Raw genomic sequence first — 23088 nt, 5'->3', positions numbered from 1 at the left:
ACAAAAAATCTAATGAAATAAATATTAAGATTTTTCCACTGATCTGTTATAAATTTCATGTCTGTACGTTTCCAATCATTTTTATAGTCAAAATCGCCAAATTTGCGGAGCTCCGCTGTAAATACAGGAAGAGACGAGAGGTGAGGCAGCGACGAGCTCAGCCTCCCCTCTGATTGCGCAACCTCTCAGTAACTGGATGGAGCACGGGCAATAAGCACGTGCCTGTTACTACCTCAGTCTGTCACCAATGTAATGTTTGTAGACCCCTTCATTTCATGTCCTCACCTTCCATACTCCAGGTAACTTATTTCACGTATGTGTATAAATATATCATTAGACCTCCTTTGCCAGTACCAAAATGTAATAATGGGGTTTTTCCCCTTTTGGCGTCATCTGGTCGAGCACCAATTGGGTCGAGGCTCAAAAGAAAGCCGTCCCTTGGTGTGGACCAATCAGTTTCAAGGAACAATGCATATATTATCATAGTATGTTTTTGTTTGCATTTTGACTGCAGGTATTGTGGTTAATGCAGACATGAATCCTTGTAAAAAGGTTTCAGTTTTGTTGCCAGAAAAAAGGGGAAAAAACCCTATTATTCTTATTGTATAAATATATTTAGGCTCGCTGGTCTCGTCATGAAACTGCAATGAAAAAGCACCAGGGGAGGCAGCTATCACATCTGCCTCACTGGGGGGGACGTGTCTAACACGCCCCCCTCGGTGAGGACACGCCTCCCTCAGTGAGGCCACGCCCCCTCAGTGTGTGAATCTGGCTCTTACACGAGCCAGTGCCTCCCCAACCACTGACCCTACTAAAGACGTCCACGATGAGGAACCCTAGGCTTCGTTCTTGTCCTCATGCTTGCATCTTCCTCCGAGCGTCCCCGACTCCTCGTGGTCTCTACCCTTATATATCCCACCACCATAGTTCCATTTATTTTGGTATAGCCCCTGTGAGCCATTCGGCTCTTGAATCGGGTGCAACCGCAACAAACCAAAAACAAAAACATGAACAAGAAAACATCTTAAAGTGACTATGTGACTGTGCAAACAGGAAAATCCAGGGAAAAAAAACCATCAAAATATTCCTGAAAAAAGCACAGTACACCAACGATGTGTGTAAAAATCCCAGTGGGATGCAAGTAACAACAACAACCACAAGACAACTAAGAGTAAGGCCATCAGTCCAACTCCGTACCACAGGCCCCCTTTCTCGAACCTTCTTGTCCCTGAGTTCCAACTCCCTTTATTCTCCAATCCCTTTAAAAGTCTGCCCTCCCGAACAATCACCCCGACTCCTCTTCCCCCCAAGTCACGTGCAGCCTTCAACGGCCCCCCCTCCCTCTCCTCGCCCTCTGAAGCAGTCGCTGTGACTGGGCACGCGATTTGTTTCGCAGCGCGACAAACCTTCACCAAATGGCCGCGTCGGGTGGTGGGTGGGCGTTACGACACATACACACTGCACGCGACCCAACCCTGTTGCTATGATCGCTGCTGTTGGCTTCGGCAAGAATGCGACAGGCAAATAAAACCGACTCAAAGACATTTGCAGCCTTCAAAGAAACAATCTGATCGGCGACGTTTCGGGCAACGGCCCTTCTGCAACCCCCATTAATGGTATTTCCCAGGCCACGCCCCCTCGTCACCGCGCGATTACGTGGCGACGTCACCGCGCGATTACGTGGCGACGTCACCGCGCGATTACGTGGCGACGTCATCGCGCGATTACGTGGTGACGTCACCGCGCGGTCACGTGGCGGGGGGGGTTTACAGTAACTTCGCTGCCCGAACACGTGCAGCCTGCGTGTACGGTACAGTGCGAACTCTATGCAAGCGGCATCTATAGCGCGAACGTTGCAGTCAGCTCGCAAGAGAATACAATTGTAACTTAGCCCTAGCCCAGGTCTGTACCAGACTATACGCTCAACGTTTGTCGCGTTGCGGGAACAACTTTGGCCCAACGTAGGCCGAACGCTCCGCGTTGACTGGCGACTCCACGAATCGCCGCCGCAACTGTGTTGCATTGCATTGCAATATCTCAGACTTTTGGGCTTTTGTGCCTCTGGTAACTTTACCTACGGCATCGGCATATGAGGCGACGAAACAGCGATCCGTATATTAAACTCAATTCGATTGAATCGGCTCATGAATATGGCGTGACAGAACCGATGTTTGATTCGGATAATGGTACCGATCGCATTGCCGTTAACGATATCACGTTTTCTGAGCACCCCAAAATGCTAAGCAGCCAGCAACAAACATCACCATTTAAGGTCGCACTAGATAAGAGTAAACACGTTTTCAATAGTGTTGATTGGATTAATCTTTGCATGACTCATGATTTGCATTACCTGGGACATTTCCAGAACAAGAGTTGTTTTGTGTGGATGGTTGTGATTCCCTTAAAGACGTCCTCGTGCTTGCGGACAATTACAGCATAGATTGCATTGCAATGTTTGTAATGCGTGCACATTGTGAGAGACCTACGCAAGCTAGGGTAGTCGCTTGTATCATCCCATTGTTGACTCTTGAGAAGGCAGAAAATAAATGTTCAGCAGATGTCTGCACACGTCTAATGAATGTGCTGGCCAAGGGCCGACTTCAGTTGGAACGCCACCTGGAGTGGCTGCACTAGTTTTATTGAATGTCGTCGGTAGTTTTTTACGGATGGATTGGGCCCTGGAAAAAGGAACGTGGGATTTCCACCAATGACTAAAAGCCTTCACTGGAGCTGAACATAACCACGCATGGGCTTAAAACATTTCTAGTGGCCCTAGCACCCGCGTTTTTAACACCTAACATGCTCAATATTACACTATCATATTTTTTTAAATTGATTTAAAATTCAGTACTTTTTGTAGCCTCCATTGAAAGATGGCTGTTATTTTTGTTTACTATACGCATACATTTCAATGCAACACTACTTGAATAAATCTCAAGTTCTGCGATATCTGCTTTCGTCGGCCGCACTCTTAACACACGATGCGTTGCAGCGTTGGCACTGCTCATGAAAACTTCATCTCAGCTTGAAAAAAAAATACTAAAACAAAAACCTGCTTTCAATAATTACCATATTATCGTAGCATATTCAAAACGGTAAAGGTGTAGCCCTGGAATTGCTTGCTCACACCACTGCTGGCAGAAAGGGCCTCAACAAGAGCCCCTTAGCATTTGGCTTCCTCTTCATTCTGGCCAGGTGTCTTGGAAGAGGTGAGGGTAGCCACCCTTTACCCCACCACCTGCTGGGCGGTATGCACAGGACGATGTCAAACGGATGTCCCCTGCTTGAATGGCCATGCATGCATATGTTTGTTTTAACAGAAGACGGAATGGAGGAGGTTCTGTGTCCACGTGATGCCGGGCGATTCATTGCCAAGAACAGCAAGGACGTTTCTATCGCAGACGAGGGCGTGCGCTCGGTGGCAAGTGTGCTGTGTGAAAAGTATCAGGAGAAAACATTTGGGGTGGAGTGTTGGAAAAGCATGCACAAGCTTCATCCTCAGATGACCAACGAAGATGCCGTTAACTGGGTGTTCGTGGTGGACACACTTAATTTCTCTTTCTGGGCTGAGAGCGATGACACAAAATGCTTGGTGAAATACAAGGAGGAGATGTACAGCGGGTACTGGACCCTATGTGCCGCTATGAACCGTGCCCTTGATGAAGGTTGTTTTTTTATATTTTGTACTTGTATTCAATGTTTATCGTACAAGCTAGGGGTTTCAGTTTATTTATTTTGGTATAGCCCTGTGAGCCATTCGGCTTTTGAATTGGGTGCAACCACAACAAACAAAAACACGAACAAGAAAATATCTTAAAGTGACTATGTGACTGCAAACAGAAAATCCATGAAAAACACAGCAAAACATTTCTGATAAAAGCACCGTACACCAACGCTGTGTGCAAAAAATCCTAGTGGGATGCAAGTCAAACAACAACCACAAGAAAACTTAGATTAAGGCCATCAGTCTTAACTCCGTACTACAACAAAACAAACATGTCCAAAGCAAAAAACGTTTTCGAAATCACCAAAAAATAAAGCCATAATTGCAACGTAACAGAGATCACAGGGACTGTGACGTGTGGTTGCACGTAGGCATGTCTGAGACATTCAGTTCAATATTTATCAAATGTCTTTTATACATCTGCTTATTTGTGCTATTTTATTACAATTTAAATGTATGGTCTTTTCTTTACAATTCCCTGCAGCCTTTATCATAGTTGTAGCTGAATTTTTTTAAGTTTGCTCTCAGGAGTTTTGTTTGCGTTTCATGATGAATACAATTGGAGTGTGGACCTGGCACTCATGCAGTGTGCCAGTCTTCGGGATCCCTTGGCCAAATCCGTTTCTATAGAATCAGGCATGGCCAAAAAAGGTTTGCAAGCTACATAAAGCCTCACCGATCATTCATTTTGAATTTTTTTTTCCAATAATGAACAATTCGTCTTATTTGAATGATGAGACCTACTGGGTCTAAATCAGACCAGGGTTTGCTTAAACAAATGCTGCTGGATATTATTGTTCTGGAAAGACAATAGGCTGTTGTATAAAAACATATTTATGCTATGCTATTTTTATTTGACCAGGTAAGGCCCACTGAGCTATATAGCTACTTTTCCGAAGCGATCTGGCCACAAATGATAGCTCAACGAAGTGGCTTATCACGTGGAAAATGATTGCAGCCAAATACTATTAATGGCATGTCGATTCTAAACGTTGAGGGAAAAACCAGAGGACCTGGAGAAAAATCCACACGAACATTTGGGAGAACATGCAAACTTCAAATATACAACAGGCGTCAGGGTTGGGATCGAACTTGCAACCTGTACACCAGGCGAGTCAGATACCATCGTGCCACCGGGGCACACTTTCATTTCGAGACCTACGGGGTCGAAATCAGACCCGGCTTTGATTGCTTAATTAATGCTGCTGAAAAGTATTGGTCTGGAAAGACAATAGGTTGTTGGATTAAAAAAATCTATGTATGCGGAGGCAGAATGCAGTTTGTATATGATCAACAATGAATATGTATAATCTTGTTCAGGGTTTCATATGACCAGTGCGTCGTACTACAGCAACATAACCTTCGAGGAGCTGAGCCACGTTCTCCGCTCTGACTCTGGCTCACCAATGCCCATGTTGGCGGAGCGGCACCGCGTGCTCACGGAGACGGGACGTATCCTCGTGCAGAGCTTTGGCGGCTCCTTCCTGGAGTGCTTGCGCCGCTGCGGACACAGTGCGCAGGCTCTGCTCCGGTTGGTGGTGGAGAACTTCCCATGTTACCGAGATGAAGCAACCTTCAAGGTACATTGCGCACGATGTACGTACGGTCTGTTGTCCTATGACGTGTGTTTTCGTACGGTCTGTTGTCCTATAACGTGTGTTTTCATAAAGTGAATTGGATACAACGCGATCAGTGTATTAGGGAACACATTTTCTTATAACGCGGATGCAAATTGGATATAACGCGATTGAGTGAACAGAACTACGTCGTGCGAGTAGGAATATGCGGTTGTACGGCTGCTTCGGCGTAGCATCACATAAGGCGGGATGCTGCTGGATGCTTATAGATGCTACCCACGCACCTCAGTCTTTATTGCCCCTGCATACGCATCTCACATGTTATCGCAGACTGCTTTAAGCAATTTTTCCATAACGTGATTTTCTTCTGGGAATTAGCTACTGCCTTATAGGAGAACAGACTGTGTAATGTAGCCTGCTTATGTGACACTACACACACAGCCATTTTGCCAATTTGTGGGTGGATTGACAAAAGGTGGTGGCTGCGCCTACACAAAGTCTGGGCCTTGGAGGTGATTGTTCTGTGATATGACACAGCCAATATGACTCCTGTTGAACTACATGTCAGAGGTCAACAGCGATTGTCCCATGGAGAGATTTGTCCCTGCTGTTTAAATGTGGACATTTGTGCACAGCTATTTTGTCAGTACACTGCTGGATGAGGGCCTCCGTGTTGTGGGAGTTGGCCATATTTCACACCAGTCAGTGCAGGTTGGTGAAGGCTGGGAGCATAGAAGTAAAGTACAGCCAATTGATTTTAACGTACTGCCCTCTGCTGCCCACTATATAGCCTGCAGTATCATAACAACCTGTTTTTCCTCAAAGCCTGATAAGTTATATACAATGCGAGACTGCCTTTATAAGTAAATAAATATTGTATGGTTAAGTTCATGCCTATGATGTAAATGTGTTACCATCTGTTTTAAAATACCATGTAAATATATGTTCTTGCCTTTATTAAACATATACTTCACAGTTACCCACAAGCATAGCAAGTGATCGTATCTTAATCATGCAGAGTACCAACGTGAAATTGTGCCCAACACGGATACTTTTCTGGACTCATTTGGATGGGCATTGTTATCTCTGTGCTGTGTTTGTATGTGTGTGTGTGCCTGCAGAGCAAAAGGGTGGCTCTGTACAAGCGAGCCCAGATCCTGGTGGCTGACATCTGGGGCCTCCTGGAGGGCAAGGGCGATGGCTTCTTCAATGACATTGGCACCCTGACCATGTTTGCCGATTATCGGGTGCCCCAGGCACTGGTTTACCTGGGTGCTCTGAAGTACTCCAGCCGACTCATGCAGAAACTCAAAGACGGTTTGTATTTCACTTTGCTGTAAAAACACTTACCAATATTTTAAAATGTTTGGCTTTCATTCTGATTGCATACAATAAGTGCAGAAGTGAGTTTTAGTTGAGCATGTCCCTATGTTTTAAATATAATTCAAAGCAAGAAAATATGCACACACTGACATTTCCACTCTTTGTTTATCCTTGCTGTTGGCAAGTGTAAGCTTCCAGTGAGGAAGGATCAACATCAAAATGTTGCATGAAATGCAGCTAATATGTTTATACCATTTATTTATTTACATACTTACCAGATAGCAGAGTGGAGGCTCAATTTCGTAGAGTAGGATACGGCAACTGGTGTTTAATCCATTTTTAATCATCCTGTTTATAATTTTTCTAAAGGGATAAGGAACAACCAATTAACATATGACAATAAGACATTTCACCCCTCCCCATGGTACACTACTGATCTGAGGGCACCGAAATCCACTGCTGGTTGCATTACGATAAGCAAGTGTAATCCCCCAGACTTTATTATCTACCATCATTCTTGTGATTAAGGATACAAATTAAAATTCTCCCTCTTCCGCTGATCACTGCACCACCATTCAGTATATTTTTTGGTTACATTTCCACTATCCGTTCCCAATTAATATCTGTCCCCCCGATTCCCCTTCCATTTTATCTGCTCCTCTCCCGGTTCGGGGGCACTTTGTTGGATAAATATTCCGCTACTGCAACTGCAGGACTCACCTCTTTTATCGTGGATTCCCAACCTACATCTTGCTCATTGGATCCCTTTGCCTGTAGACGATTACAGGATCATTTTTCTGCATTGGGGCCCTTTGCCGTTGGCATCTTCAACAAACCTCTTAAGGCTGGTACAGTTCTCACCATTTATTAAGACCGCTGCAGTCACCCCGACTTTCAACAGATCGTGTCTAATCTCCATCCTTCCTTATCCAAGTTCTTGGAACATGCTGTGGCCTCTCGTTTCCACCAGCGCCTGGCGTCTCAATAACAAGTCTGACTCATTTCAATCGGGATTCAAGGCCGTGCACAGCACCGAGACAGTTCTTGAGAGGGCGATCAACGAGTCGTTGCTGTTAGCGACTACAGGGCCAAGCCAGTCTCCTCGTCTTGCTTGATCTCAGTGTCGCGTTTGACCCCATTGGTAATATGGTCCTTCCTGAGCGATTAGAACACTCGATGGGAATTTCTGGTCCTACCTTACAGTGGTCACGTTGATATTTAGAGAACTCGTGCATTGTCACAATGGATGGCTTTAAATCTCCAATCAGACCGGTTCAATACTGTGTCCAGCAAGGATATGTACTTGTTCCCCCATTTTTTAATGCTTTATGGCTCCTTTGGGCACTGCTGCAATATTTGGGCTTATGTTATGACTGCTGTGCTGATGAAACGCAAATTTACGTCCGGTTAGGCTCCGACAGCTGCTTCTGCACTGTCTGTCATTAGTATTAGTGAAATCTTGGTTGCAGAAACATTTTATTTTACTCAATACTGACAAAACTGAGGCCATATTCATTGGCTCCCATCTGCAGTTATCTAAAATTGGTTAACCACATTTGTCAATAGATGGTCACGATGTCTGCCCATCACAGGAGGTCAGAAATCTCGGTGTTCAATTTGACCAGTCCCTGTCCCTTGAGGCACATGTATCTAAGGTGGTTAGAATCTCGTTCTTCCACTTTAGAAATATTGCCTGGCTGCGTCAATTCCTGTCACCTAATTACTTATAAAGTCTGGTCCGTGCTTTTGTGTTCCCCTGACTTGGTTACTGCAAGGCATTGCTGTTAGGGATTCCGATTAAGGTGCTGGGTAGACTCCCAACTTGTTAAGAATGCAACTGCTAGAGTCCTTACATGCAAACCGTTTCGTGAGCACATCTCACCTGTTCATTTGTATTTGGCTACCAGTCAAGTATCTAGTGGATTATAAAATGCTGCTGCTGATTTACAAGGCTCTCAATGGGTTTGCCCCAGAATATTTGCAGGATATAATCATTTTGTATTCTCTTAACAATGTCCCCGAGATCTTCGGAACGCATTATTCTAAGTACAGCGACGTCAAGGCTGTGTTTCCGGTGTGATTGGGCTTTTGCCAGTGTAGCTCCCAGACTATGGGATGCTTTGGTAATAAAACAATCAGAGATTCATCAGGGCTATTTAAGTCTCTCGAAAATACCTCTTTAAATTTACCCTGTAGTTTTGGCCGTTTACATGCCACATTGGGATCTACGGATGAAATGCCCCTTTGTTGAGCTCACTTTTAAAACCCGGGATGGTTACCTTTCTCACCGGAAAGTATTTGACTTCAAAGAGTGGACATGAAACGTGTAAAAAACATTTCATCAGAGCGGCGAAAGTCTTGGGCTGCAGCATTAAGGACGCCTTCCCCCGTTAGCCTGCCCACCTATCATATTCCGCAGGTGTGATGTTTGAGTCTGGCGAGGAGCAGGAAGTCGAGATCCGGGGATGCTCCATCTGGTGCGTGGAACTCATCCAAGAGGAGTTGGCTCGTTTGCTGGCCGAGCGCGGTGTCGCAAAAGCTCAAGATATTAACGCCGTCCTGCTAGACTATTACCTGTGGGATTATGCACGTGCCCACCGCGACGAGATGGCACACATCCCCATCCACCACATCCGCTGCATATACTACTAAGGGACACTGTGTCAGCTTGGCTGAAAGCATTGCTTCAAGACCCATGTTTTCAGTGGTACTGGCTCGATGTTCACATGACACATTACCACCATGGAGGTGATATTTTCATTTCGGAATTGCTTTTTAATTTTCCCTTTAATGGTGACGATCAGTAGTTGCGGCATAAGCTAAATTATGGCATACAAAAATTAGTTGTGGACAATAAATGTTTATTTAGTCGTATTTGCTGAATGTACAATTATTGTGTTCTATTTCCTCGTGCTCAATTATGAGTCATGTTTTTGCAGTTAACATAACGAACATTGTGCTTTTGTAATCTCGTATAAGCAACTTCAGTCAAAGATAAAAGGACATTGGTTTAAATTAAAAGAGCTTTGTAAACGTAATCATTTAATAACTTTCGAAAGAGATTAGTAATACTGCAAATTGTACCTTTATTTTGATTTAAAGCTTTCGTGACTGCAGGGATTCATATTAATTGGTTCTTTCGGTAAAGTCACGTAGAAGGGAAACAATATTTTTTATTATTTTATTGCTTCCCTTCTACAAGACTTTACCGAAAGCACCAAGAATATGTACCTTTATTGTTGTAAATAACGGGGAGTTGTCATGATTTAATTAAGGGAATAAACGCCAGAATGTAACTAAAGGTTGCACAGCATGTGGCTGTGTGTTTATACAATTTCACTTGTCTGATTCTCACATTTCGTCCAATTAAGACGCTTAACTATACAACATGTTTAAAGCAAGGTCTTCGACTTTATTTAAAAATGAGTAAGCAAATGTTTTCATTACTGGTTGTAGTGCAAAGCGGAATGTTTATTGCAAAGGTGAGGACATGTAATAGTTATTCGAGTTCTAAACATAGTTGTAGTAGCTCTTCAATTTTTTTTTGCGATTGTCATGAAGGAATACAAATTTAATGTATGTATGTCGAATTTCTTCGGCAGCGTACGTTGCCAACTGCATCATTTTAAGTTTACATTTTCATACGTTAGTACTATTTTAGTTACTGGAACTGTGTTCATGAAGTTACAGTGAATGAGTCATATACCTAATTGTACAAGTGACTGTTTATTCAATATAAAAAATATATACTCGGCATGCCCAAATCTTATGATTGTTTATCACACGTTTCCCATTGTTCTTGTAATGTTATGACCTGCCCCTAATGGACATCTGTGAAAAAGGAGCTTCAAAGCTTATCAGTTATCTCCAGGATACTCCAGGATAAATAAATACAAATTCCGATTGTAATTTGCTATCGTGAGGAATGGCTTTGGTGGGTGGTGGAATCTGATGTACATTGTGGGCGCTAAATATAACATCCCGTGTGCTGAAATACACGAATCACCAAATACGTGGGGGCCATCTGTCCAGAGAACAAACTCGCCATTTGTAATGTCTTAAGAGAAATGGCACTTGAACAAGACACGCAGAAGAGCTAATTGAGTGTTGGTTTTATGGGTGTTTTTCTTGTGCCTACATTTATGAAGTAAAGTAAAAAAAAATGGCCAAAAAATCTCGCCTACGTTTTAAATGTTAGTAATTCCTGTGAAATATACGAGAGTTGTTTAATAGAACGATATATTTAATGTTAATACACTTTACTACACTGAGTAATCATCAGCCATGGCCAATCCATGACTGGATGGTCTCCTAAAGCCGTCACCATCTCGCGGTCCCGCAATCTAACAATCCACCTAGGAGCTACCAACAAGGTGATTGTACCACTACATCTAGCATACGTATTACTTTTTTGCCACTTAGTTATTATTCATGACCATATGACATCATCTTCAGTTATGTATCCTACCCAAACCCACTTAAGCGGATTATTTATATCACCTATGTATATTCTCTAATCCATTTATTCCTCAGCTGTCTCAATGTGGCTCCACATTTCCATGCGTTGTGCCTGTTTAGAGTTTTTGTTCAATGTCCATGTTTCCAGAAGTATGCATTTATACATTTAAAATAACTCCTTCCTATTACAACCCGTGGTTCATGAAGATCACTGGGAACAGAATAATGGGAAATATAGCGGAAAAACTGGGCTTGGACGAAATGTTTACTACCATTGATCAGATTTTGGAAAATACATGTTTATCATATGCAACACTGTATGCATGTCTAAATAGGTGATAGAGTATATTTCAGTCTTCCATAATGACAACAAAAGAGTAATTCAATGAACCAAACATCTAAAGAAGTATAACCACTCCACATGGCATCACATACAGAAATCACGTCTTGCAGGAAATTGAATTTATTTAAATCCTTGCGAACATTTGTTACGAGGAATCAGTTCTTGGCCATGGTCTCGGCAATCCAGTCAACAAACGTGGTGACCCGAGTGTAGACCACGGGCACCGAGGTGTCACAGCGACTGTTGCCCCACGAGGTGAGTCCGGCCAGCACCCACATCCCATCCTTCTGCACTGTCAGGGGCCCTCCAGAGTCGCCCTGCCACACCGCAATTATGTGAACATACACGACAATTATGGGCCCTCCAGAGTCGCCCTGCCACACCGCAATTGTGAACATACACAACAATTGTGGGCCCTCCAGAGTCGCCCTACCACACCGCAATTGTGAACATACACAACAATCGTGGGCCCTCCAGAGTCGCCCTGCCACACCGCTATTGTGAACATACACAACAATTGTGGGCCCTCCAGAGTCGCCCTGCCACACCGCAATTGTGTGAACATACACAACAATTATGGGCCCTCCAGAGTCGCCCTGCCACACCGCAATTATGGGGAATACCCAATAGCATTCAGCACGACTCGTCATTTGGGGCCGGTGGGGAAAAAAAAAGATGTTTAATTATACCTACTCATGAATATTTAAACTAAAACTGCATTCAGCCTTCTCCTTACCCCACCCACATGCCGCCACCTATTCGGTACAATAGCCCGATAATTTTACAGAATTAGTCGATTTATACGTAAAATACTGTGGTTATGCCACTCTTGAAACTGTCTCATGCGAGCCCTCTGCTATTAACATCGAACAGTAATAATCCTAAAGGTTTCTTAGTCTGGCTATTTGAGCCTCTGATAGAAACGCTTAACTTTAGGAACCCTAAAGAGGCCTTAGTCTTGTTATCTGAGCCTTGGGCATTAAACAGTCCTTTAAAACAATTGGACGAACATGGCAAAGCAGGACCTTCCTGAAAAAAGTAGCATGAGAATGAAAGGTACTCCTAGATAAATGGCATTACGATATTTTGTATTTTAGCACTGTAGCGTCACTTTTTTATATTTATAACACAACTGCTGTGAGTATCGTTTATTTACTTATATATACAATGTGAATGACAATTTTAAATGGAACTGGCAATACTTTTAATGTCTGCTGTGTGTTGTAACATTACAACCCGTATTTCATTCACTTTTGAATGACGGGGTGGACATTATTTAAATACCACACAAAACTTACGTATGACATACGGATATAACGTCTGTCTATGTATGGTGAATGTGTCTTGGACATGTTAATGCAATTCCTGCATATACAAGGATACAAAACATGGCTTTGAAATTATAGTAATGTATTTATATGAATGCACTTTTATGGTAAGTCAGTAGTATATAGCTCACCATACAAGTGGAGTGACCATTTGCTCCAGCGCAGATCATAGGATCCATGATGTAGGAGCCCCACCATTTCTTGCAGTCCTCAGTTGAGATTAGGGGCAGCACTGTCTGCTGCAGCGTGCTGGAACCATAATTAGCTGTGGGTGTATACATTGCATGCATTTATCATACGGACAATTGGCTGCATGAGGTTGTTCCGCTGAATGTACATGTTTGCACGGCATCTTTTAAACTCAAGTGTTTATATTTGTAAGCAGTGGTCATGTTAGCCCATTGGGGGGTCCGAAGCAGAAATTATCTTTCCCCCCCCCCCCACCACCTCCCACTGCCTCCACCCCCCCCCCCCTCTTGAAATGTATATAATTTATTGCGATATGACATAAGGGATACAAAGGTGAGATATATGTGTAGCGAGATAATAGTAATATAGACACAAATAGATATATACAAACAGAGATATAGTGAGATACAAGAAAAGAAATACATCTCTCATGTTAGATCATTTATCTTATTTCACTGAATATATACCTCCTAGTTTTTTATATTAATTAGCTTGTTATGTCTACAATTGATTTTTGAGCGGACATTTGATGCGTGCCAATTTTTTCATGAATCCACGACCCCGTGAGCCCCTTGGGGCCCTATCCATTTACTTGGCTTGTTTTTGCGTCGCGCTGACACTGTTTGTAAGGTGCAGGAAGTCCACACGGAAATTGTTCCTCGGTACCCATTCCATAAATTTAAACACGTTACAAAAGTAACGTACAATTATGATGCTTTCATTAGTATAGATTTCAGCTGCGCCCACAGTGATGCATTAAAACAATAATTAAACAGGCAGCATGCCACGTTACGATGAGCGAAAACATTAAAGTTGTCAATTGATAGTGCATGCAGCAATTGATTTGTAACAATGGCATTGTTTTATAGTCAGTGTAGCTGGGTTATACAGGCTCGGAGATGGTTTTTGCATTAAATTAAACTCACCTGCTAAGCATTTATCTGTAGTAATTTCTATATTTTATTTTAACAAAAATTGCCATCACGCTAAGGTTTTGTAATTGCTCTTACCCATGCATATTAATTAAGCAAATTAAAACACACGTGCGTGGCGCCGCCACTGTGCAGTGCGCAACACAACCGACACGGCCAGATGTCTAAATTTTGTACTCGCAGCGGGGAAGTAAGAGACATGCATTCACGTGGCTTACCATGCGACACCGCCAATTGCGATGCAGCGCAGTTGTTAGCTTCCAACGCAGCCAGCCTCCTACTATGTGTTGCAGCGTGTACGCTTCATTGACTACACAAACTCGTAGCCAGCTGCAGCGCTCCTCGCAGAGTGAGAACACTCGTTCGTGAGCATCAGGGTGACGAAAGCGCGTACCGTTCCACCGGGTGACACCCCAGCCAGTCACGGCAGCGTGGGTCCCAGGGGAGAACGTGTCTGTAGCTCGGGGCAGGCAGATAGGCGACACTGTGTCTCCGAAGAAGGCTGGCTCCTTCAGCTTGAGAAGCAGGATGTCGTTGTTTATGGTGTTTGCGTCGTACAAGGGATGAGTGATCGCCTGCATCAACGGAGGATCCACATTCAAGCATGTGTGTGTGTGTTTTAATTAATGTATGCTATTGGATTTCAGCGCCTCTCTGTGTGTGATTCAAATATGTATTTTTTTTTTACAAATACAAATTAAGCTGGTGAGTGCTCAACATTATAAATGTTGTAATGAGAATGTCCATTTTGTATGAAATGCCGAAAAAAAAGATAAAGCAACGCATTGCTGTTGCTGGTTGTCACATGACATGTAGAGTGTAAATGTAAGTGGTGATTCAAATAATGGTAATACAGCGTTTATCGCATTTCAAAATACTCTAATGTAGAAGGATTCATTTTATTATAAAGCTTTCACAAAAAAGCACTACCTTCTGGAAGCATTGTCAAAAAAAATTGGTGCTCAAATGGATTAGAGTTGTACAGAATGTTCTATCACTGACCTTCTCCACATAGAGAATTTGGATGTTTTCCACATTGCTGCTCTTGTCATGCTCACCAACAATTATGCGGTGATTGGCTGGTCTGGAAAGAGACATTGCACAAAAATAAACTCGGTGAAACTGTTTGTTCTTTTCCATTTTTCATGATGTTGAATGTTCGTGTCACAAATATCAGTGTTTTTTTTGTTTGCGTCCGTTCAAAATGTTGAGTCGAACTGCCACATTTACTTGAAGTCGCAGTGTGCGGCCGTGATGACCCAGTACGGATCAATGATGGAACCTCCACAGAAATGGAATCCGTCCTCATACTGGGAGTAGAAAATTGACAAAATTAAAAATATAGCACACGCCGTTTTACATCTTCAGTTTTAAAATGATGAATGAAAATTGGTTATTTGTACAAAGATGAAGATGGAAAATATGCATATATGAAGTTGATTCTCCATGAAGGATATTATTTTTTTTAAACGTAATAAATCAACTTTACAATGAAATATGGTATATCCCAAGAGGGAGTTGCGGTATCTACAGTATAACTTTATAATTATTCTTTGGTTCTTTCGGTAAGGTCACGTAGATAAAAAAAAAATAACAAATATTATTTTTTCTATCTACATGACTTTACCAAAAGAACCATAGAATATATTAATATTCTATATTCTATGGTCCTGCAGTCACGAAAGTTTTAAGTCAAAACTATATAATTCCATACATATTGGTTTGGTAGTCATAGTCAATCGCAACTTGCCACTGTTACATAAATACAAGTTTGAATGGATTGTATACGTTGGACCATTTATCCAGTGTTGTGTAATATCGCGCATGCTTTTTTTAAAGAGTTTAAATTAACATTTGGTAAGCAATGAGCTCCTTGTGAATGGAGGAACAGACCTGCAGGGAGACCTGCCAGGGCCAGGATCCAGGTACAGCCTCCTCTCCATTGATAACCCTGGAGAAGCCTGAGATAACAGGCTGGATGGAGGGGCTCCCACACTTCTGGCCTGCAGCCATAGAGGAACCAGCAACAGCAGCAGCAACACAACATGAATCAATTTTACTGGATATATTTTTATACTGCAAGTTATGGAACAAATTCACACCGAGCAACCGTCGAAACGATGTGCGATAAATATGCACAATATGATTTTGTAGATATTTTGGACAAGATGCAATATAAATATGGACACTATATGTTAGAGTTTTGTTTTCCTCATTGTTCTGACAGAGCTATGTTTGTAATGTTAATTAGGACATTAATGATTGATAGCTTCTGCTAGGTGAGAACCCACTGAGACAGAAATTAAGTCTCTTTTTCAGGGGTGACCTGATTATAATAATTACAGCCCTTGCCTATTCACTGCTGGATAAGGCCACCCCTAAACGTGTGGGCTGTTGGACCAGACTTCACCATACAGGTCAGCGCAGGTTGGTGAATGGGCAGACCAGGACCAGTTCATGTGTCACCCGCCACCGATGTCAGCCATGGCCAGAAATCAAACCCAGGTCACTAGGTTGATGGCACAGTGCATGAACATCTCTACCACCTCTTCAACTGTAGCAGTATTGATCTGTGCAAATATAATACATTATGTGCAGCATTTACCAGTTTACATGTATATTTAGTTTAGTAAAAAAATACAAGTACAAAAATGTTGATGTTTTTAAAGTACCATATGAATATGCCAAGAATGAAAATAACACTACGATTAACATCATGTTTTTATGCTCTTCAACGTACACCAAATGTAACCAGTGGATTATGCTGCTTCCATTTATATATCCACCAACTTCTGTGCAGGTGGAGTGTTTCTCCGTTGGTATTTGTACAGCATATCTTTCTTTACAAAGTCCTGCTGTTTTTAGGCAAAACAAACATAGGTGGATCAGGAGTAAAAGTCAGTTTACCCTTGTTGAAAATACCGATGTAGGTCTTAACGTCCGTATCACAAATGTTTTAAGTGAATTCATGTGTATGGATAAGAATTCACCAACACAGTCCGAGTCAACATTTACACATCTGCCCTACTCTCGAGAAACGAAGACGATAGTGAGTGATGTTTTGCTCACGTGAGTATTGAGGCAGTAACTGATCTCCTGTTTACAGCCCTGAGTTCAGTGGTGGATATTATGATGGGGTGACTGACTCCAGAGGAATACCACTGTTGACTTTCCCCACAAAGTGGTACCCATTTTTATAGACTCCAGAGAGATAATGAGCTGAAAAAGAACTGAATAGCTCATCGGGTTCCTCCAGTCTAAATAAAGATTTTGATTCTGAGTCAACCCTTCAACCGCTCACTCTACCGCTGATCGGCACCCAATAAACTGACTAATCACTGTGCGGTGTGTGTGATTGGTTGTCGTTGTGTGTGGTTGAGATGATAGGGGTAGAGACCAATCTATGCCAAAAAGCAACTATTAGCTCTGAAATTGTTTCTTTTGTGTGTAGATTGAAAATTTACAGCACAGTATTCTGTTTAGTGTTTTGAGAGCCTGGACGCCTTAGCCTAAGGCCTTAGTCTAAGACTCTAGAAACACTACAAATAAAATATTATATTATGCAAGTATATGCTCCAACAAGTCACGCTGATGAAGAAGTAGAACAACTATACGCATAAATTACCAAACTACTAAATTATGTATTCATATACGTTGGTACAGCACGTTTACAACATCATAATGGATGACTGATGCAAACGTATATAAAAGACACAGAGATGAAAAGATGATTGGTATATTTGGGTATTTGAGTGAGGGATGAGTGGTCAGCATCTACTAAAATTTACAGCTGGAAAATTACGTAAAAATAACGACAGACCTGTTTTTTTTAACAAGAAGGAAACGAGAAAATAGACGTGGAGAAGCCCAAACGGTGGATTAAGGATAAACCCCAAATCGTCAGATGTGTCTTCAACACGGGAAGGAATAAGAGACTGGAAAGACGAAAAATGTTTACGTCTGTCGGTAAGTGAAAAAAAAAACATTTAACGATCAGAAAGTTCCGCAAGGAAAGCATGAAGAGATGCATACTTGACAATTACACTGCGAGACATCCAGAGGAACACATGGGTGAGAGATCCTACACGGGTTAATGTAAGTATGTGGGTTTGGGCAGGGCACGTTGCTAGAACAGATGATTGTGTTGAAGAATAATGACAGAGTGGAGTGGGAGCCAAGGAATAAAACGCATCCAAGAAGGTGTCGGCAGACGAGAATGGAGTGATTCAATCAGCTTGTGCGCAAGGACTACGTCGACTATTAACATCACACAGGATCTTGGGAGATAGTGGTGGCCTGGAGAAGCCTTGATCCAGCATCAGATTTACCATGGCTGATGATCTCTCCAAAGAAGCATCACAATAACAAGCCAGTCTCAGCGTTATTACTATTATAGTGCATGTTCTGATGAGTAATAAGCGTGTATGTATGAAATACTGCATACGCAGATTTATTTGTGCCGCTGCACATACCCAGTACAAAAACAATTGTAATGTTTTACAAAAACAAATACATTTGGCCAGGTCATTCGGTAGTTTAGCGTGGCATTGGATTGATTTGTCTGCAGCAGTTTATTTTCCCACATACGTTGTGATAACGGCAGTACTGTTCGGAACAAATTGCTCACTTAATGAAACTGTTATGTCCAACGCACCCACGTGGGTGTTAATGGAATTTAACAATAACTTCCAATGCAATACATTACTAGTGCTGTGTTGTAATTTGTTCCAGTGATCAAAATTCAAATATATAAATAAAATTGCAATGAATTTCCATATTAATGCTTCATAAATGGAACACTTTTAAGGGGATTGGTCTGATAATATATTTCTAGCACACAAAAAAACGATATCAATTTGTTTTTCATTTCCTTGGAAAATCAGCAAGAAACTTCAAAACCCATCATGTGCCAGACATTGCTGCCTACAGTTCCTATTATTTCTCAATACATTAAAGTTTATTTACTATTGCTTCTATAGCCAAGCATTTACAAACGCCGCTGGAGCAATATATTTGGTTGTCTGTCCGTGCATGCATGACTCACAGCATGTTTTGTGTGCCAAGTATATTTTTTTCCGGTTGTATGTGAAATAACTTTTTTTTTGTGTTAAAACGTGGAGAATTGTACCTGTCAATGCTTCTCTTCCCTCATTTGTGAAAACATCGTCCTATTCTCTATCATTGACTCCCGAAGGTCGCCAAATGTATGCACACGTGGCAAATGTGGCTTCGGCGTTCTGTTTGTAGCCCGCAGTATCCTATCGATCTCGTCACAAATTGCGAGCAGAAACGTGGCATTATTTAAAACCTGCAGTGGAACTTTATGTTCATCGCATTTGCGATTCCATGTTTGTGATATGACACAGGCCACAAAAGGAACGCTTGGTCAAATGTATTAATTATAGTGTACATTTATATATATATAAAAAAAAAACTATTTAAATAAATGGCTATCTCACATGCTTTTGTATTTTGGGAGACGTATGACGTTTCCATTATTGGTTGTATTTGTTTAATCATTGTTAAATGAACGATGTTTAAATGCTGCAATAGTTTGCATGCGAGCCAGTCAGTGCCATTTCCCAAAACCTTCATCTGTTATTTACCATTTCTATTGCAAGCCACCTTTAACGATTAAGGTGGTTGGGTTCCATTTGGAATGTAAATCATTAAACCACGAACAATTAACTCACGGTATTGGTAAGTTAGAATTAATTCTAGATTTGAAGCTTTCGTGAATGCAAGGATTCATAATCTATATATATAGCTTCGTGGGTCTTACCTGGTAAAATAAAAAAAAACAGTTGAGTTTCTAGTTTTATACGTAGCGTGGGAAGGAGGTGAAAATGAATGTTTAAAGCAATGAATAAAACAACACAATAGATAAAAAAAATATATACCGTACTAATTGTAACTTTGGTTTTTTTCGGTAAAGTCACGTAGGTAAAATAAAATAAATGAAAGCAACTAAATTAAATCACGACGTTTCGGAGGCATCACAAGCTTCCGTCTTCAGGTGGAACAGTCACAGCACAATAGCTGTATCAAGTGAAGAGCTCTCCCAGCTTTGAACCATTTCCTCGACCACATCAATTCCAGACACCCATCCATCAAATTCACCATGGAAGTGGAGAAAGATGGCAAGCTGCCATTCTTGGATGTTCTGTTTGAGAGGGGGACTGATGGCTCTTTGGGACATTCTGTTTACAGGAAGTCTACGCACACAAATTCCTACTTGAAGCCTGATTCCCACCACCACCCGGCTCAAAATAATTCTCTCATCAAAACATTATACCATAGGGCTCATTGTATTTCTGACCAACACCACCTGGCCAGTGAATTAAAACATGTACATCTGGCCCTCAAGATGAACGGATACTCTGACCGTACTATCCGCCAAGCTGTTTCTCCCACCATACAGAAATAACCACCTGATACTCCGATCAAAATCATCACACTGCCATACATAGCAGGTGTTACCAAAAAGATTTCCAAAATTCTAAACAAACACAAGATCCAGGTCCGGTTCAATAGAGTACACAAAATCCGTGATCTGATCCCATCCGTAAAGGATGTCATTCCTGACTTACAGTACCCCGGTGTTTACAAATTGAGTTGTACCTGTGGTAACCGCTATATCGGGGAGACGAAACGACACATTTCTGACCGAATTCGCGAGCACAAATCAGATTTGAAACACGGCAGAACAAATTCTTCGGCCGTGGCTGATCATTGTTTCAACACAGCGGGTTCTCATGAGATTGTTTTCTCCGATATCAAAGTACTATGCAAACCTCCCGGTCATTACCAAAGATTTGTCCATGAAGCCATCCAGATATACAAACATAGACACAACTTCAACCGAGAGGATGGTTTTAAATTGAGCAACCATTGGAAAGATGTAATCAACCAAGTCAAACTTTATCTGCCTTATAATTGTACAGCCATTTCCATTTCTACCAGTGGTTGCACTCACTCTCGTGCAGCATGCCATCGCTTCTCCCGAACCCCCTGCAGCATAACAAAAGGCGGCTTAACTTAGCCCCTCCCCCTCCCCACCCACGTCCCTTCCTGGCTCCTCCCCCCCCGCCTTAACCTGTATATAAGCTCGGGTGTCTCAGAGCTCTTCACTTGATACAGCTATTTTGCTGTGACTGTTCCACCTGAAGATGGAAGCTTGTGATGCCTCCGAAACGTCGTGATTTTATTTCGTTGTTTTCATTTATATAATTTTACCTATGTGACTTTACCGAACAAAAAAAACAAAGTTAGAATTAGTACGGTATATATTTTTTTATTTATTGTCTTGTTTTATGCATTGCTTTAAACATTCATTTTCACCTCCTTCCCACGCTACGTATAAAACTAGAAACTCAACTATTTTTTTTATTTTACCAGGTAAGACCTACGAAGCTATATATATATTTTTTGCAGAAGCGACCTGGCCACAAATGATAGCTCAACGAAGTGGCTTATATGGAAGTGTATAGCAGCCAAATATTCTAAATGCATGTTGATTATAAATGTGGAGGGAAAAATTGGAGGACCTAGAGAAAAATCCACGCGACCACGGGGAGAATGTGTAAATATACATACGGGATACGAATCCGTTTCACTAACACAGGTTTCTGTGTAGCTGCACCGGGCTTGGCGCATCTACACCGGTCTCGGTGCAGCTACACGGGTTTTAGTGCAGCTACACCGGTCTCGGTGCAGCTACACCGGTCTGAGTGCAGCTACACCGGTCTCTGTGCAGCTACACCGGTCTCGGTGCAGCTACACCGGTCTGTGTGCAGCTACACCGGTTTTAGTGCAGCTACACCGGTCTCGGTGCAGCTACACCGGTCTGTGTGCAGCTACACCGGTCTCGGTGCAGCTACACCGGTCTAAGTGCAGCTACACCGGTCTCGGTGCAGCTACACCGGTCTGTGTGCAGCTACACCGGTCTCGGTGCAGCTACACCGGTCTGAGTGCAGCTACACCGGTCTGAGTGCAGCTACACCGGTCTGTGTGCAGCTACACCGGTCTGTGTGCAGCTACACCGGTCTGAGTGCAGCTACACCGGTCTGTGTGCAGCTACACCGGTCTGAGTGCAGCTACACCGGTCTGTGTGCAGCTACACCGGTCTGAGTGCAGCTACACCGGTCTGAGTGCAGCTACACAGGTCTGTGTGCAGCTACACAGGTCTGTGTGCAGCTACACCGGTCTGGGTGCAGCTACACCGGTCTGAGTGCAGCTACACCGGTCTCGGTGCAGCTACACCGGTCTGAGTGCAGCTACACCGGTCTGTGTGCAGCTACACGGGTCTGTGTGCAGCTACACCGGTCTGTGTGCAGCTACACCGGTCTGAGTGCAGCTACACCGGTCTGAGTGCAGCTACACCGGTCTCGGTGCAGCTACACCGGTCTGAGTGCAGCTACACCGGTCTGAGTGCAGCTACACCGGTCTCGGTGCAGCTACACCGGTCTGTGTGCAGCTACACCGGTCTGTGTGCAGCTACAGCTACACCGGTCTGTGTGCAGCTACACCGGTCTGTGTGCAGCTACAGCTACACCGGTCTGTGTGCAGCTACACCGGTCTGAGTGCAGCTACACCGGTCTGTGTGCAGCTACACCGGTCTGAGTGCAGCTACACCGGTCTGTGTGCAGCTACAGCTACACCGGTCTGAGTGCAGCTACACCGGTCTGAGTGCAGCTACACCGGTCTGAGTGCAGCTACACCGGTCTGTGTGCAGCTACACCGGTCTGAGTGCAGCTACACCGGTCTGTGTGCAGCTACAGCTACACCGGTCTGAGTGCAGCTACACCGGTCTGAGTGCAGCTACACCGGTCTGTGTGCAGCTACACCGGTCTGAGTGCAGCTGCACCGGTCTCGGTGCAGCTACACCGGTCTGGGTGCAGCTACACCGGTCTGTGTGCAGCTACACCGGTCTCGGTGCAGCTACACCGGTCTGGGTGCAGCTACACCGGTCTGCGTGCAGCTACACCGGTCTGTGTGCAGCTACACCGGTCTGTGTGCAGCTACAGCTACACCGGTCTGGGTGCAGCTACACCGGTCTATGTGCAGCTACAGCTACACCGGTCTGTGTGCAGCTACACCGGTCTGTGTGCAGCTACACCGGTCTGAGTGCAGCTACACCGGTCTGTGTGCAGCTACACCGGTCTGTGTGCAGCTACACCGGTCTGTGTGCAGCTACACCGGTCTGTGTGCAGCT

At 43.2% G+C, this 23088-nt stretch overlaps 2 protein-coding genes across 4 annotated transcripts; one reads left to right on the top strand and one right to left on the bottom strand.

Annotated features, from left to right (window-relative positions):
• The first annotated feature begins 1691 nt into the window (after positions 1 to 1691).
• On the top strand, positions 1692 to 10533 carry QNG1 (Q-nucleotide N-glycosylase 1). 3 transcript variants are annotated; one of them, XM_032953281.2, is made up of 5 exons: positions 1692 to 1810; positions 3321 to 3665; positions 5045 to 5304; positions 6423 to 6618; positions 9044 to 10533. In XM_032953281.2, the coding sequence occupies exons 2-5, from the start codon at positions 3329 to 3331 to the stop codon at positions 9274 to 9276; spliced, it is 1026 nt and encodes a 341-aa protein (XP_032809172.1). In that variant the 5' UTR covers positions 1692 to 1810; positions 3321 to 3328; the 3' UTR covers positions 9277 to 10533. The 3 variants fall into 3 exon arrangements, with proteins under 3 accessions (XP_032809172.1, XP_032809173.1, XP_032809170.1); XM_032953282.2 differs by having other exon boundaries at positions 1710 to 1805; XM_032953279.2 differs by having other exon boundaries at positions 1741 to 1902.
• A 996-nt stretch (positions 10534 to 11529) lies between these two features.
• LOC116942137 (chymotrypsin B-like) lies at positions 11530 to 16642 on the bottom strand. Its single transcript, XM_076066824.1, has 7 exons — positions 16547 to 16642; positions 15768 to 15877; positions 15105 to 15184; positions 14877 to 14958; positions 14269 to 14449; positions 12885 to 13018; positions 11530 to 11742 (listed from the first exon to the last, which is right to left on the bottom strand). Exons 1-7 carry the CDS (start codon positions 16590 to 16592, stop codon positions 11581 to 11583), a joined length of 795 nt encoding a protein of 264 aa, XP_075922939.1. The 5' UTR covers positions 16593 to 16642; the 3' UTR covers positions 11530 to 11580.
• Positions 16643 to 23088: the final 6446 nt, after the last annotated feature.

The sequence above is a fragment of the Petromyzon marinus genome, chromosome 13 (genome assembly GCF_048934315.1).
Source record: "Petromyzon marinus isolate PM22_M1 ecotype Great Lakes invasive population chromosome 13, UKy_Petmar_22M1.pri1.0, whole genome shotgun sequence".
Classification (NCBI taxonomy): Eukaryota; Metazoa; Chordata; class Hyperoartia; order Petromyzontiformes; family Petromyzontidae; genus Petromyzon; species Petromyzon marinus.
The sequence above is the reverse complement of the archived record's forward strand: the minus strand, read 5'-3'. Positions and strand labels throughout refer to the sequence as shown.

Excerpts from the sequence above, each read along its gene's own strand:
- QNG1 (XM_032953281.2), top strand. The coding sequence starts at position 3,329 with ATGGAGGAGGTTCTGTGTCCACGTGATGCCGGGCGATTCATTGCCAAG. Across the intron at positions 3,666-5,044 it reads GAACCGTGCCCTTGATGAAG|GGTTTCATATGACCAGTGCG; the intron begins GTTGTTTTTTTA and ends AATCTTGTTCAG. Across the intron at positions 5,305-6,422 it reads GAGATGAAGCAACCTTCAAG|AGCAAAAGGGTGGCTCTGTA; the intron begins GTACATTGCGCA and ends GTGTGCCTGCAG.
- LOC116942137 (XM_076066824.1), bottom strand. The coding sequence starts at position 16,592 with ATGATGTTAATCGTAGTGTTATTTTCATTCTTGGCATATTCATATG. Across the intron at positions 14,450-14,876 it reads AAATTCTCTATGTGGAGAAG|GCGATCACTCATCCCTTGTA; the intron begins GTCAGTGATAGA and ends CCGTTGATGCAG. Across the intron at positions 11,743-12,884 it reads ATGGTCACTCCACTTGTATG|GGCGACTCTGGAGGGCCCCT; the intron begins GTGAGCTATATA and ends GCGGTGTGGCAG.